At 40.6% G+C, this 17,573-nt stretch overlaps 2 protein-coding genes across 3 annotated transcripts in view; one reads left to right on the plus strand and one right to left on the minus strand.

Moving 5' to 3' along the window:
- Positions 1 to 12,598, plus strand: part of LOC122867403 (inhibitory synaptic factor 2A) — a 29,651-nt gene extending 17,053 nt beyond the window's left edge. The window contains exons 3-4 of the mRNA XM_044178140.1: positions 1,793 to 1,864; positions 11,608 to 12,598. Of these exons, the coding sequence (XP_044034075.1) occupies positions 1,793 to 1,864; positions 11,608 to 11,791 (256 nt within the window). The 3' untranslated portion in view covers positions 11,792 to 12,598. The remainder of the gene's footprint in view (positions 1 to 1,792; positions 1,865 to 11,607) is intronic.
- dock1 (dedicator of cytokinesis 1) overlaps positions 1 to 17,573 on the minus strand; it is a 182,112-nt gene that overhangs the window by 90,538 nt on the left and 74,001 nt on the right. The window lies entirely within an intron of this gene.

Raw genomic sequence — 17,573 nt, forward strand, 5'->3', positions numbered from 1 at the left:
TCATTCTGCAACAGCCTTAAATAACAATATTGATATCAACACCTACCTGTCACAGCACTTAGCACAGAAAGGAGTAGATAAGGGAAATTTATGATAGCGGTTTAATTTTTATTGGTGCCGCACCTTATGGGCAGTGTGACAAGAGTCCCTGATAGAGATTTGAAAAATGTCTCTGCTACTGCAAAGATGAGAGACCTCAATGAGAAGAACCCAGTTACTTTTGCAGCAATGTTCATTTAAGAAACACTGACTTACGACAGTGATTGTTTGTTAACGGGTTGGTTCACCAAAATTACAAAAAACAAAACAAAAAAATACAACTATCTCCACAGCTGGAAACCATTGGTAAGCAAGAGTGTGTAATTTGGGTTAATAGACATACAGTGTGCTTTTCACTGTGATTAAGTCATTTGCACAGATTTCATACCCTTCTACCTATGTGATACTCGAGATGTTGGTAGATTGATCCTGGTAAGACAAAGTCGATAAGCAAATGCTTGCGACACCTACAAATGCTTCCATCAAACTAAACACTGCTTTATATTTATATATTTGTATGAGAGTGGCTGTATTTAGTATCTACTATGTGTGACTCCATATAACCACTTGATTGTGAAGGAGAATGGTTAATGAAGGATGATACCTGGGTAAATATTAGCCACAAAAAGCATAACATCTGTACTGGATTTACAAGACTCATTTCTGTTGATGCAGCAGTGCAGGTCATAACCATAAAAACTATCCAGCAGAGATCCATGTCATTGGTGAAGTGAATCCACAGTAAAGATTGACATTGTAATACAGTATGCCATAGATTACAAGGAGAAACACTTGCTGTCAATCAATATGTACATTTCCACATGCTAATCCAATAAGAAAGCCATTGAGCCTTTGAGGCATGTAACCAAATAGTTCCATTCAGGGCCATCACCTGGTCTTTAGCTGCCCCGTGAGAAATAGGGATCTATAAAGGGAACTTGGCTATTTTATCTCAGAGACAACTGATAATAGAACGATATGAGGACACACAGGATATAATATAATAGGATATTGATGGGTTTGACTGTGAATTTGGTGAATCAATATCACAGTGATATTAAGACGGACTGAATGTATAAAGGCAAAGGGCTGTTGTCATAAACAAAACTGTCAAATTTTATCTGCTTAGAGGACCCATTTAATTTCCAAATGATTCCCTGTTTTTTCAGGTAATAAATGGTTCATACTGAAGATAACTCTTACTGTATGCTTGACAACACTATTCTGTACAGAATCAATTAATCACTGTTGGGATTTCTCTAGTGAATAAAAAGGCTTGATATTGGGAAAAGTAGAGGAGGTATAAAGGATGTCACATTGGGTTCTGGTAAATTGTGTTTTTCTCACATTTTCTATCCAAAATAATAATCAAGTGATTAATCGATAATGAAAATAACCATTAGTTGCAGCCCCCCTCATTATTGTAATGAGAACATTTGTAATGGAATGTAACAATCCTGACACAAGTCCTTGATCAAAACTACCTTTCAATGCAGCCCAGAAACTCATCCTGTGTACTATTTTGCCTTATCTGACCTCCAATCAGTCAACCACAGCTAATGGCCGACACTGTGCTCTTTCTGCCCTGGCTGCTGGACACAGGCCACTCAGGAGGGCAGTGTGGCTCCTCATCACCCTCATTTACTGCGGCCCTGCTAACGAGGGATGACAAAAAAGATGAGAAAGGAAGGTGTGAGGGAGCAGCTTAACAAGTCCTGTAATTACTCATTCACGACTCTTATCTTGCCTGCAGACTCTCCTATCGAACCGGACAGGACACGGCCAACTGTGACACATGCCGGAACAGCGCATGCATTATTTACAGGTTAGTGGCCATTTCTCTTCAAAGACACGATGATCCAAATGTGCCCTGTCCTTTCTCCTTGAGGGAAAGTGAACAGGCGGAAAGGGATGGTAGAGAGGAGGGGAAGGGGCAGGGGATGCAAGACTAATGTGGATGCTGTTAATGAGCACATGGGGACGTGTGGCATTTACACACTACGCTCTCTCTCTGAATCTATACATCTTTGTTGAACTCTCCCACTGTCCCTTCACACCCCTTCATTCACTGAAGGGTGTGTAGCAGGTGTAAGGTTAGCTGAAAAAGGCACAAGGTTGAAAAGTGGAGAAGATACATACTATAGAATGAGTGAGCACAGGGCAACAAAAGGTGAAATTAATTACTGTGCGAACATCATGAAATATCATCAGTGTGCTGTTGCCAAGCCAACTGAGCCTCTGCACACTTTCAAATTCAGTTAAATTTATTTGACAACCAGTACAGACGTGAGTTCAAAGTCATTAGTCTACCAGGGTACATAGTTCTCTTTTTATGAAGGGGTGTGTGTGTGTGTGTGTGTGTGTGTGTGTGTGTGTGTGTGTGTGAAAGTATGTGAAATGATACTAAAACAAGAAGTTGATTAATCGATTAATCGGTCAGAAAATTAATTGACATCAGTTTTGATAATTAATGAATTGTTTCAGTAGCCTATCCAAAAAAAGTGACAAAATGTCTGGTTCCTGCTTCTCAGAAGTGACAATTGACTGTAAATTTAATCCCTTTCAGTTTTTGACTGGTGATCCTTTTGGGCTCTCAGAACTGATGGGTATTCGTCACTATTTTTTTACATTTTAAAGACTAAAATCAGGGCTTAATCAAAAACAAGACTAAGGATCTACAGCCATGCTAACGGCTCTGTAAGGCTGTACTTAAGCACAGCAGTTCTTTGAGTTAACGTCAAACTTGCTAACATCAGCATGCTAACATATAATCTTTACCATGGTCACCATCTTATAGTTTAGCCTGTTTGGTGGTAATGTCAGTTTTGCAGGTATTTGGTCATACACCGAAGAATTGGTCAAATTAAAATTTTGACCTGTTGATGGTTCAAGACAAAAAGTCAGGGGATCACCAGTCATTGGAATTTATCCTTTAGGGACTTTGAATATTTGCAGCAAATTTCACAGCAATCCATCTAATAGTTGTCAAGATATTTCACTCTGAACCACAAATGTGAACCTCATGGTGGCACTAGAACAAAAGTCATGGGATCACCAAAGTTATTAGGATGCATCCTCTGGTGACCATGACATTTCTTGGCAATCCATCCAACAGTTGCTGAGATATTTTAGACCAAAGTGGTGAACTGACTGACTGTCCGACATTGCCATCCCTGGAGCCACATTGCTAGTGTGGCTAAAAAAAAATCCAGATTAATCATATGACAAAAATAACCACTAGTTACAGCTCTAATGTGAAACTGTGTGGGGTCAGCTAACTTTCACAGTCTGTGGCCCTGACCTACCAACACAGCCTTGCAGGTCCTGACACCTCTGTCAGGCTTGAGCCTTCCTCTTTGATACACAATGAGACTGACAGTCTGCAGGCCCCATGAGGGCTCTCTGCTCATAGTTAGAATTGCATGACACAACCTGTATGTGCATATGTGTACGTGTATCTGGCTGTTTTTATTTTTGGTGCTTAGAAATTCCAACAGTAGAACAGGAGGGGGGAAGGGATGAGAGAGACAAGAGATTTAAAGAGTAGGAGGGTGAGAGGCGATCAATAAAACTGTTTTTAGTGGACACTGCTGTTCCACTCAGTCGGCATTTCGCCTCTGAAGAGCTATTTAAATCATTTTCTATCTACTGCTCTCAATAACTGATAAGCCACTGGCCAAACTTCAATCGGCTCCTGACAATGAAGGAGCAGGGCACAGCTCTGTTCCCTCTGATGTTTGAGCTGAAGAAGGTGCATCGTGTCATAAAGCGGAGTGTGTTTAATTCGCGGTAGGTCCCCCAAATAGCCACAGGGTGGACAACAGTCGCTTTTACAACAAATCAATAACAGCAAGATGAAGTCAGGTGAGCTGAATTAAGGCACATGATGTGAAGGACACTGGAAGAGCACAACATGGCATGGGGGAATTACAGGGTTACAGAGTACAGGGTTAAAGGATGGATGAAATAGGAAAGACTGCTGAGATGAGAGCTTGCCTGGTATTACAAATTAGTCAGCACCGTGTTTAATGCTAACTCTGTATGATTTGGCCCTTGGGAAGAGAAGGCCCTGCACCCTCTGGTCTACCTATCCTCCATCTCCACTCTGCCTGCTTGAGAAAAGACCAACTGTGCTTGCCTTGCTGTGCCAGCCTCTGCGTTCACTAACCATCCCTGAAATTGCAGTGTGATAAACACATCTAAATTTAAAAAAAAAGAGCAATTACATTCTAAGATTCTTTTTGTCAAGATATTCTTGGCAGTGTACCTATACTGATCACTGGTGTGTTGGGTAAGGAGTTCCATTTAAATATTGCCACGACATGAATTCCCAATGAAGGTTTAAAATATGCAAAATGCAGATTGCAATAAAAGTCATGATTGAGCAAGTGTGCTAATTTGAATGTGAGCCAATAATACACTTGTCCAACATATCTGTCTTATCTAGATTTTTCTTACCTATACTTGAATCCTGAGAGAAACTGATTGAATATTATATAAAAGGTGTCAAGTCAGGTCAGATTTGTCCCTTGACTTGGTTGGTGCTCATCATGCACACACAATAACTGTCTTCAAACAAGCGCTATATTAACATCAAACCTCCACATTTGGCTTCCTAGATCTGCCACAATCAATTGAAACGCTTTACCTGTGGAGGAAGTGCAGAAATACAGAAACTCAATACAAATAGAAGGCTCGTTTTTGACAAACCTTGCCGGCACCTGGCAGGGATGTAACTTGATAAAGGGCAGAAATTTCTAAGTGAGATGTTTGAAATCTGTTAAATTGATCTGAGTTCTCCTTTAAGAGACTCGCTTGGCATGGTAAATTGTGTTGATTGGACACAGAATCAAATATAGCAGTTGTATTCACACAGGCAGGAGGATTAAATGGCAATCTAATTACTTAGATCTCCATGAAAACAACCTCTCTGGAGGTGGAGGAACACAGGATAGGAAGCAGAGCCATGAAGGAACACACACTGTATGTGGGAAGAATAGCTGTCTATAATATCTATTAGGATTTGAGTACGTTTGTTTCTTTGTGTCAGGGCCAAACCCCTAACTCTTGTGTTTATGATGAAGCTAGTCTCATGACCGGAGTGGGTCCATAAATCATTTTAATGCAGCCCGGTAAGGATCCAGCCATGCACACTTCAGCATAATCAATTTGTTCAAGAGTACATGGCATCATCTCGGAGCCTATCCTTAGCATAACAGCCCCAGATCAATACTGTGCTGTAGTCTATGGGCATGGACTTCAAACAGAATACACAAGCTGCTGTGGTCTCATTTCCTTGTCTGGTCCCACTTTCCTCATTTTGAACTATACTGAACTCAGTCTGTTTTTCTTTTATCCTCCCTCTGTAACTTTCTCTCTCTATCTTGCGGTTTCTCGAGAATACGTTATCTCCTCCTAACAGCTAACTGTGTGTTCAAATGAACTTAGAGATTCAATGCTTAAAACAATGTGCATGACACTGACACAGAATATGAGAGAAAGGGATGAAAAGATTATTGCAGTTCATTCCATCTTGCCAGGTGATGTAATATCTGTTACTGAGAAAGGTGGGGAGAGGAGAGGAATGAAAAAAGAAAAGAAGTCAGAGAGTAAGCATGAGAGACAAACACAGAGAGAGGTTGGGAAGGAAGAAAATGAGACAGACAGGATGGTGCAGAAAAGCTGGGGATTTAAAATGCATTCCACTTATTTCAAGACCACAGCCACTAACGTGATGCATTGCGTCTTGACGCAAAAACCCTGTAATCTCATTTTCCTCACATTGCATTTATATGGGCTAATGTGCTGATCAAACAGGGAGACAGATTTAAGTGGTTGTGATTAAGAAAGTCGATTGAAGAGGTCCCCACCACTCGGTATCATTGTTCAAAATGGACTACAGTTACTTCCAGTCAGTCCAATTTTGTCAATAGCTTGCATGTCTTGCGATTAATTCAGAAACGAGGAACCGCAGCTGATCATTAAACTATCTGATGGTAAAACATTCTTTAAATAACACTGTGCAGTGCAAATAGATTTTTTTTAAAAATCAACAAAGGAATGGGTATTTAAAAGGAGAAAACAATCTTCAATCTATTGTGCGAGGCTATGAAAATCAATTAAGCGTTGCTAAAGGCTGAAGAGCTGATTACATTATAACATATGGAAATTACTGAGCAGCAAGGCTGTCCTACTGCACGACTCTGCTGGGGGAAGATATCTCTTTTTGTGCAAGCATAATGATGTTTTCCAACATGGTGGCAAGCTGGTTACCATAGCTACAAGAGTGATCCTCGGTAGGACAGTGTGGTGAGGGGACAGTGAGGACAGTCGGGAAGAGCACATTCACACCCGGGGAAGATAAGGGAACAAAAAGGAAGGCAGGGTGAGAATGTGAAACAGGGAGGCAGAGAGAGGATGAAGGAGACATCTAGAGATATTGCCTCACAGATGTTTAAAGTAAGGTAAAGGGCAGGTATGTATGTCGATGAATGAGTTGAAGTGAGGTGTTAGGAGTGGTACGAGGAGTGGAAAGAAGTTTCTTTTTATTTCTTGTATATCAACTTTGTGGAGAGCAGGAACATGACAAGAAAAGAGTGGGAGTGAGAGAGAGAGAGAGAGAGAGAGAGAGAGAGAGAGAGAGAGAGAGAGAGAAGAAAGAGTCAGAACAAGTGGGGGAGAGAGGTTAAAGACTGACAAGGTCCAAAGTGCCTTCTTCAATTTGTTCCGATCTAACAACCCACTCAGGGGAGTGGCAGCTAGGGGACAGGAAAATGCCAACAACGCTTCACTTTTCGCTTTCAGCAAAAAATCAAAATGTGGAGCGATGCAGCATGGCCCATGACAATTCCATAAGGAGATGCTGATAACTGGGCCGGGTAGAGACTAATAAATCTTTCATTAAAAGGCCTTTTGAGTATGTTTCAAAGATTAGATGATTATCTTTTCACTCTGCTTTTTTCAAATGAAACTATTCTTTTTTTTGTCAGTGACATTCAAGTTTTCTTGCTATGCGGTTCCCAAGCCACAGGCTGCTTTACCTCTACGTATGATTCTCCTGGCAGATTGAAAGCTATGCTTTTGATAAGAGTGGCAAATTTAATTAAAGTTGTTTGAATGTTGTTTGAACCATTAATTTGAGACTACTCTCACAGGTTTATCCCTTGTCATTTACTAAAGATCTGGATCTACAGCTGAAGTGTAAACACATCACTGCTATAGAATTGTACCAGAAGTATTATACATGGAGTCTGTCCCCATCAGAAAAATGACAGTAGTGGTTATTTGCTGTAACACTTCTGACAAGCGACCTCTTGCAGTTGTGCAACTAGTAGCTGTCACTAGTATACTGTCACAAAAATGGTCAGAATGGATTGTTGGCTCCTTTGACACGAGAGGTCACAATTTGTGGCCCATCTCCTCCCAACATTCAGAGTTGTTTTGTCTTAACCATGACGGTGATATTTCTTTAACCTTAAACAAGTACTACTTCAAATGTGAAAAATGTTGTACAAGGCCTTTTGTGGCTCCCAGGGGAGCTGCGCGAAATCTGATAAAAAATTGCCTCAAGTGATGTCACCTGAGGCAATGTCAGTTGGGGCTAAGGATTACAAGTTTGAAAAAAATCTGGGGGTGTGGATGTTAACTGTCCACCGTGAATGCAATATTGTTACAGGAGTGCAATGCTAAATCGGTACGTCAACCATACGGATGGCAGAACAGAAAACATTCATGAGTTTTAACAGTGGCCATATGGGTCATTTGAGATGGCACTGACTACAGACCTATTTTGTAATTTACATATAAGGACGTGTATATAAATATATTTGGTAATCAGCTCAGTAACAGTAGTCATTATCATGTTTACACTATAAATTTACCACCTTGATATGATACTTGATATAACACTTTCAAGTATCTCTCAGATTAAGAAGTGCTAAATTTAAAATACAAGTGAACATTAATATCTACTGCAAGGTAGATAAGTATTAAGTAAGACAGAAAAGTAATCCTAACATACTTCTGAAGTAACTGTATAGTAACACTACAGTTAAGCCTATAGAAGCACACACACAAACCCAAAGGCAAGAGTTGAACAAAGCAATAACACACAAGTACTAAGAACGCACTGATAATGCAATACAGTATACTCTCAGAGCATAAATTGAAAATATGTCTAATGACTGTGCCATAAAAATAATATTTTTTTTAAAATGAGGTTAAATAGCTGTGTGTCCATGCAGGACAATAACCTGTAGTCATGGATGCACAGCAACAACAGTCTCAGCAGTATTAGAGGCTTACACCAAAGGGCAGGGAAAATCCTATCCCTGTTAGTGTATCTGTGCATGTGTGTGTGAGAAACGTATGCATATCATTTATTTGAGCTGCAAGAGCCTGTTCATTGCAGTTTAATATGTGAGTTTGACTTCAGAAGACATCGTGATCTTATTATACATCATGACCCTGAGGGCTGTGTTCACACATGTGATTCAGTTCCCTTGGGTCTGACCAAAGGAAACAAACTAAAACTGGTATCAATAAAGGAATCAGTAAATGTAAGACAGCGAAAAGATAGTAAAATCCAAAACAGACTGCATAAAACAGTCAGGATAAATTATACAACATCAGGGAAAAGCATGTTTATAGCAGAAGGTTTTGAGAAGGAATTTAAAATAAATTTAGGCACACTGTTTAAGGGCCAATTCTGACTGCTATAGCACAATCGCCCTTCACAATGAGGTGGGTTTTCGGAAATAAGTTTACTGGCAGACTTAAGGGTACATTCTGGAGTGTACGGGGGGCTAGGAGGTCTGAAATGTAGTCTGGAGCAAATTCATTTGTAATACATGAAATCTTGAAATCCATTCTAAATTTGATTTGAGACCAGAGCAGGGTAAAAAAAAGAAAAAGAAAAAAATAAAGAGTAACATGGTCTCTTTTCCTGGTATCTGCTAAAAGCCTGGCTTGCTGAATTTTGGACCAGTTGTATGCTAGAAAGACTTTGAATTGGTTGAGTTTGAGTAAAGAGAGCTGTAGTAGTCTAGGTGTAACAATATCAAGGCATGAATTACTGTATCTTGTCTGGGTCTTCAAAGCAAAGATTTCATTTTGGAGACACCTCAGGACAAAACTCTTTCCCACAGCGTCAAAAGGTAATTTTGAGAAAAGCAAAACACAGATATTTCATGTGCAGGGCTTAAAATTTGGTTCAAGGCCTGCCAGGTTTCTCCAAAGTGCCAGACAGAATCACAAATGATTCATTGTTGCCTTTTAGTTGTGCTCCATTCCAGGTTCACACATATTTACAAATCTTGGTTTACAAATGAAACAACATTTGGAAATATGGAGTCACCTGGACTATCAAGTAACTTTTTCACTGGTCAGTTTCAGTGACCTATCCTGCATGACCAGCACTACATGAGCCCTCCTTTCCATGCAGTCCCTGTGCATTTTTCCTCAATGACAGCAGTCTTGTCAGACCTACATGAGCCAAACCAAACAACAAAATTACAGTTTGTTTAAGCTGCACAAAACACAGCCTAACTTACTGATACACACATGCAATTCTTTCCACATACACACAAACATGCATGCACACACACAAACTCTTACAGACTTCACACAAAGTGAAGTGGATTTATACCAGTATAATTAACAGCCTGTGATTTATTGCTAATAGCTGCAGTGTTCTTGGCCCCATGTAAAGGCCTGAGTCAAACAAATGCAAAGTGCTGAGTGTCTGGTTCAGCACCCAACATTCACTTGAGTCACTGTCAGACACCCACATTTACGTCTGTTCTGTTCTAATCAATGCCAAAAGCATCAACGTATATAATAAAAACTGCTGTATTTTACTGTGACACCTTATTTGAAATTGTCCCACCTTCAAATCCGCATATGTATGGACTAGAAATTATTATTTGGCTGTGCTTTGAGATGCAACAGACAGAATCATCTGCACCTCCAGATCACCTGTAATATTAATAATTTCCAACATCTGGTACTTCTATTGATGGAATTCTATTCAATATAGATTTTAAAACATAGTCGCTCTTTAAAAATCTCTCACAAAAGATGTTTTAGTGTTGCAGGCGATCATTACAGATGCCTTGTATTTCAATCAGAGCAGGCAGCCTACTGCCCAGCTCACCTTGACCATCTCTTACAGTAGTGAACGGTAGCGTCTAGCCAGCCAAACTGCAGTATTCATGAAGTGGATCCTGCTGCCATTATGTAAGTCTATCTGTCCCACCAGCCTGACTCAGCCTAGTGGATGGAGGAAGCTTTAGCAGATTAAAGTCCCTATACACTTACCACAGCTGAGGTTGTAATCTGAGTTTCACTTAGCAGTAGTCAGATGTGCGCGGGCATGGGATTACAATGATGGCTGGTCCAGATAAATCCCCTAGCACCCTGGGGAAAGGTGGAGTACACCGAGAAGAAAAATACTCTGTGTTTGTCGGGGGGGATGTGTGTGTATACAAATCCCACAAATTAAATCATTCTGCATCCCCATTACCTTTTGTTGATGTTGTAATATTGTGCAGGGATCAAAGCAACATGATATAAACTAAAATCCTTAAAGGCTCACATCAATAACCAGGCTCTGATCTCAGTTTTAGCAAAGCAAATGATCTTCGGTTCAACACCCCCTCTTGTGACCCAGCACTCCTCACTGGGAAAAATACTAATGGGCTTCCCTTTCGCTTTATGAATCACAATAAGAATTCAAATAACAAAAAAAGCCAAAGTGGGCAACCAGATGCAATAAAAAACAGTCTAAATTGGGAGATTTTACTGGGAATAAGGATGAAGTAAGCGAGCAATGTAGGTAATTTTACCAGGCTGAGCAGTGCAGTGACAGATGTCTGTGCAGGGTCAAGTGAGAACAGACCACAACGTAGATACTTAATATGGTTAGAGGGGGAGTGTGGCAGTCAAAACATGTCAAGATTAAAAGAAGCGTGAAGGGGAAAGTAAGCTGAATGGTTTCAGTGTCGATGAAGGAAGAATATACATGGTAAAATGTATAAAATAAAAGCCAGTATTCAAGTACTGGCCAGGTTTGCAGCCTGTTCAAGTAAAGGCTGGTTCAAAATAAAAGTCAGGTAAAAGTAATATGACTCAAGTGATAAATTCACCATGATTCACATTTTCACAGCATTTATTCAATCAGTACAATAACAGTTGTGCTATACTCACCATTCTATTGCTGTGAATAGGTATTATTACTCACTGATTCATTCACGCTGATCAATTCTGCTGATTCACAATAAAAGTCTCCCTGGAAATAACTGGGATTATTATTGCTTGGTGGGCATCAATGTAACTCATGTGAAAATAGTTTTTGTGTTGCATTAACAGCAGCAAAAGCAAATTAACACAGAAAGCAGTAGAGAAAATCAGAAAACAGGGATGCGTTCTACTAAAATACAATAAAATATATAATAGATTATGTTATTTAGCATGTATTGTAATAGCAACTGAACAAGGTGGTGTTAATACCTGCATGCAGCAGTTAGCTACTATTTGAGCTGATTGTGTGTCTTTGTTTCTTTGCTGCAGTGTGGAGCTGGACTTCAAGCAGCAGGAGGACAAGCTGCAGCCGCTGATGAAGAGGCTTTGCCCTACAGACGACGCCCACTTCGCCCCCCTGCCTTACCCCCAGGAGGCCTTCACCTCCACCCCAAAACGCAAGTCCAAAGCTGACTCCAAGAAGCACGCTCGCTGGAAACTTTGGTTCCTGTGAAAACACAGGACCGTCTCCTCCCACACTACCGATGCACAGGATTTATGCGTCCATCTGGTCGTCCACATTTGTTTGGTTTATCCATCGTCTTCTGTTTTATCACATCTACTTGGCTTTTTGTTGACCCGATAACTGGTATTAATGGAGAGCTCCACCAATGGATACTGAACCCTTTCTCAGAGATGACTGGATGTGTAATGGGACAGTGTGGATTACATGGAAAAATCTAAATGTCATGCTTACCAAAAATGGATTCAGAGTTATTTTGAACTAATTTCTTCAAAACAGGGTGTGAAATTACACCAGGGCAAAATATTTGGAGATCAGCAAGGTGAGAAGACGAATTTGATTTCCCTCTGTCTATTTGCATATATTTTTCTAGCTGACATCTATGGGGTCCTATTCTATAATGGTTCAGTGACCATCACATTTCTATTCCCCAGTTGGGACTTTGTCTTTCTTCCCAGCCTCCAGGAGAGGTTGGCAAGTCAACCACGATGCTCTGAGGTCTACATCAACAGCATATCACCGTACTGCAAAGCACAATTAACACTGTTCAGGATACTTTTTCTCCAGAATAATTAAAAAGAACTATTTTGAGTATTAACTCACACATGTAGATTACCTACTAACCATGACAGATTGAAGACTTTCATAATATCTAAAGAAGAGACCTAAAGGACAAAGAAGTCAGAGATGTTTATTGGAATTCTATGATCAACTTTCTATCCATCGCTAAAATGTCTCCTTGAATCAACTGACTTTGAAGTAAAGAATAAATAAATAACACTTATTTTCTTAATAACATTTGCAAAGTTAGACGTCAATGTACTTTTTTCTATATAAGTATATATCTATATACATTCACTTTAAGGTTTAGTGGAATATATTTATTTGAGCTGCTGTGAAGGGGGCTGTGCATTTCAAAACTACAGTGCATAGGAGGTAAATAATTTCTGATTCTTAATTCCTTTTCATACATCAAACTTAGTTCTTACTAACCTCACAATGCATATTGTCAGTGAAATCCAATACCCTAAAGAAAAGAGGGAATCCATACAGTCAAACTTCATCAGTATGAAACTATAGAGAGTTCTGGCTCAACACAGAAGAAAAAGTTTAAATATCCTTTATTGTTTCAGTCATGAAACCAAGTATAATAAATAATGGTTCTTAGCACATATGAGGGGTAACAGAATATAGCTGTGATTGTATTGCTCCAGTATCCTGCATCAGCTACTACGATAGCTACTGAAACCAAGCCAGAAAGAGAGAATGTGCCATGTTTGATCACAACCAGGGCTTCTACAGTGCAGGGTGGCAGGCGTGTGGCCTTGCATGCTTTTTACAACCCTCGGATTTTGCAGGATATTTTCTAGCTTTTAAAGAAACAATTTTTAAAGAGAATGACAAAAGGTTAATTTGTTATTTTTTCCCCCTCCTCCTCCTGCTCATCGCTTCCCATCTATTCAATTGTAAAGTAAAAACTCATGTAGTAACTCCATACAGGGTTCAAAGACTATGTACAGCCAAAATAATATTTGCATTTACTATATATAAATATATGTTGTATAGCATCAAATAGGGCTAATACTATTTTAATGAGTGGGAAAGCAGCCAATATCTAAAAGAAAATAACATTATGTTAATAACGCCTGCAGGAGCATAAAACCGAAGTCACTCTCAAAGCCAAAAACACTGCCCCAAAACACAGAAAATGCGCCAAAATGGTTTCAAGGGCATAAAAGAAATATATTTATCTACTGTCACAACAATACCCAGCAAACTACTAGATATCACTGGTTTGACCTTCACAAGCTCCAACATGCTGCTTTCTGTTGGCTACACGTGGTTCACACCTCCACTCTTGTACATGCCGGGTTGATTTCTTTTAGTAGTTTTGCTGTAGCATCAAGAGAGAACTAGATGTTTATCTGTACCTTAAAGAAGTGCAATTGATTTATTATGTGCAATACTGTGTATTTTATACTGTTTTTTTTAAAAAGAAAAAAATAAAGATATTTAATATGCAAAATATGAAAAATAAACACAGACATCTACATAGCTCTCAAAGTCTGAAGAAGACTGAGTATCATTTGAGTAGCATAGTGAGTAGCTTGGTAGGGTGTTACTTTCATCAAGGTAAATACCAGTTAAAGGGTCGGCTAACCCAGATGACAGAAAAAGATATTTTCTCCCTTACCTCTAATGGTATCTAGCCTTTAGCAGCAGTTTAAATTATACTTGCCCTGGATTGTGATGTCTGAACTTTCCAGTGTCAGTGTCACTATTTCTGGAAAGACATGTTGCTTTTGAAATTTTTGACTGTAATTTCTTCAATGCTGTGAGCACCACAAACAAATGTCATTCACCTCAATTGCATTGGGGTGTCAGCAGAAATGTCAAAGACAAATATCTCAAAATGTGTGCAAACAAAACTACAACTATCTTCATGGCTAAACACTGCTATGGGGTAAGTGAGGATTTCACTTAGGCTTAGTTTGAGAATTCTGTATGCAAAACAATCAACTCTACAATCTTAAGAGATGAAAAGCAGGAGATACGGTTGAAAATCCACCTAAAATCAGCCCCGCATCTCTTTGAAGTAGTAGGGTAGCAAAACACAAGAGCAGAATACAACAGAGAGATAAGCAGCAAAGGACTTCTGGTGCAGGATGTCAACCTGCCTTAGAACCTGCTTGTGATCCAAAGCTTATACTCATAGCACAGTTCTTGCCCTTATCATCCTCACTTTAATACCGTCTATGGACTTTCGGGCACGTTCGTGCGTTGGTGTGCGTACGTGCACCTGCCTGATCTTGGTGCAGACCAGCAATAAGGTGAAACCATGAGGTAAACTGGGGACAACGCTCTGAGTAAATGCCCCAGACATGCAGAGTCACCCTCACATGGAGGAAGCTGCAAGAACCAACGTTGCTCGAGGGCAACACTGCCCCACCTCCTCTCCCCCATAGAAGGGCCATCTCCACAGGGCTTCCCTCGGGTGAATGTTTACAGTACACACAGAGGGTACAAACAAGACACCCAGTGCAGCATCACATCTCACATTCTTACATCCTTTAACCGCAGTCCTCTGTGGTTTGAAGGTGATGAACTGTGGATTTCACAGTGTTGACAGTGAGCACACGTCTGACATGAGTTGTCGCAGGGTCAATAAACCCAAGAGGACGCTCAGTCAAAGTTTCAGCGCAGGCAAAGAGAGGTGCAGAGAGTGAGTGATAAGTGCATGTTTGAGGCATTATAATGCAGTGCCATATCTCACTATGCTTCTTTTCTGTAAGAGCTCTGCAGCAATCTGGCCAGCAGGAGAGAGAGGAGGAGGGAGAGAAGACAGAAAGAGAGAAGAAAGGAGTTGCTGAGAGAAATATTTGGACAGAAACAGATATAAAGACAGAGAGATAAAGAGCATGAGTGATACAGAGAGCCAAAGACACAGGAGAGGATTCAAATCTGACGAGACATCACTGAGATGCCTTTGTTGCAATGTATTCGGTCAGTGAGTGCATGCAGCTAAGAACGAGCTCCAGCCCCTATAGCCGGTCAGCCCCATACTGTCAATCAATAACAGAGTCCTTCCTCTGCAGCTTTCCACTCCATTCCTTCTGCACACTGCAGGAAAATCATCAGGATAACCGTGAAGCACTGCAGCAAACTATCACCACTAGTCCTCAAAACTACAGCTATGAAAAGTTCAATGGGTCATTTAGACAACATTAAGGTACAGCCAACTGTCTAAAATGTTTCCAATTTATCCTCAGGTCTGTTAGGTATACTATATTATTAATTCTGACATTTAGGTGTTTGGTGACAATGCATAACAAAATATGTAAAGGTCAGTATGGCTAACATGACAGACGAACCATGACAGACAAACCAATGAAACAAAGGTCTGTTTCATTGGTTTGGTTGGAACTTTAAAAGCAGAAGACAAGCAACACACAGATTTTTCCAGCTGTCTGTCCATGTGTATCTGCAGGGATAACCCAGAAGCTTAACCTAGAGGAAATGTAATTCAAGGGCATAAAGGTAGAATTTGGTAATTTCAGCAGGGACAGCCAAAATGTTTCTGCTACTATCCTAATGTAAATGTATTCACAAGGACTCATCTCAACCTGTGCGAGGGTGGACATGAATATAAAGCCTGCTAGGATGTCCAACGATGCAAATGTGTGGCGATGCTGTGGCTAAGTTGCCAACAGGCGTAGCACTGCAGTGACAACACACAACAAAACCGACGCCCCCAAGCCGTCACTGTGATCATTCTCATCAACATTCTGTGTCCACCACCAGGAGAGAGGAGAAAGGAAAGAGAAGAGAGGCTGAGAGAGGCGGGAGACAGAGTAGAACGTTAATGCATAAATCTAAATGTAAGAGGCTGCCACTCAGAAGAACAAGGTTGGTGGTTGGCTGCGGTGTTGTGTGAGCAGCAGTGCGCAATCTGCCTGCAGAGTAGACAGCAGTACCCAACGGCTGCAACAACAGTCCTCTGATTAGAAAGCTACAACACTTCCAGCATCACTAACTGGATCTCATAGCGGTTAAAAATTCGCACCAACCTTATTGATCATTAAATAGTGATTTGGGGACCTGCTTCAAATGCAGCTTCTGTCCCAAGTGCTGTATAATATATAGTGTTTGAGTATAAGAGCCATAGTGCTTTCAGAAAGACAAGGTCTTTATGTGACCTTCAACTCCCACTGGGTAAAAGGACACTCTGCACACTGATGCTAAATATTATGCAGGCACTTAGAACTGTCAAGGCAGTCAAGTACAGTGGCTAGCTACCTATAGAGCCGGCAGCTGACAAAAGGCAGGGGTCAGTAGGGACAATTAAAGCAAGCTGTGTATAAACGAGTGAAGTAAGGTAGAAGGCAGCTGCAGCACGTGTACACAAAGTAGAGTAGTAGAGTTTCAATAAGGGCCACAGAAGGTCATGGATAGAGCAGGTTGATTAACCAGAAAGGAGGCTGGTCTGCTTTCACACTATTCAGCAGCCACTGCCGGAAGCAGGGAACACCATTTCACCTACACCACAGGGGGAGGCTGAAATGGATGCACTTAGTATAATACAGCAGAGAGGAGACCTGTCTGTGCTGCCTTCATGAGTGTTTATAGCCTTTTAGACAAAGTGGTACGTAAGTTCCATATCTGAAATACATGATCAAAAACCCCACTGCAGTGAAAAATAACAGCTGGAAAATAGCAGGAGTAGAAGGTGAGCCACAAAGGCAGCTGGTCCAAGTTCTAACATCTTTTCCAAACTCTCTGACCATGAGACAGGCAGGACGATGCAGAGTCTGTATCCCTGGCATAAAAATGAAAAGACTGGAGGAGGGAGAGTAAGTGGGAGTCCTAGACCCCCTCCAGGCAGCGGGCTGGAAGAGAAGGGGCAGAAGGGAGGGCTCGGCTCAACTCACAGCTTCATTAGCTTTACATTATGCTGGAGATCTATTACACAACAGAGGTCTCCCCATTTATGAATGAAGGAATGAAAGAACAGCTAGAGAATCTCTGCAATACAAAATCACTTTACTGGAACTTAGAAAGAAAAGAAGCATGTGTGAGAGAAAGAGAAGAATGAAAAAGAGTAAGAGAAGACGCAGGAGTGCTGCGGACGTATTATAACACTATGACATAACACACACACAAACACAGGATGATTAGTGTGTAATAACTCTGGGTACTGTTGGCTTTATTAAATCACTCTCTGCAGGTGTGGCTCAGTGACTGGTAATAAAAGCAGATAAGCTTCTATTAAAAC

This window comes from Siniperca chuatsi, linkage group LG20 (genome assembly GCF_020085105.1).
Source record: "Siniperca chuatsi isolate FFG_IHB_CAS linkage group LG20, ASM2008510v1, whole genome shotgun sequence".
Classification (NCBI taxonomy): Eukaryota; Metazoa; Chordata; class Actinopteri; order Centrarchiformes; family Sinipercidae; genus Siniperca; species Siniperca chuatsi.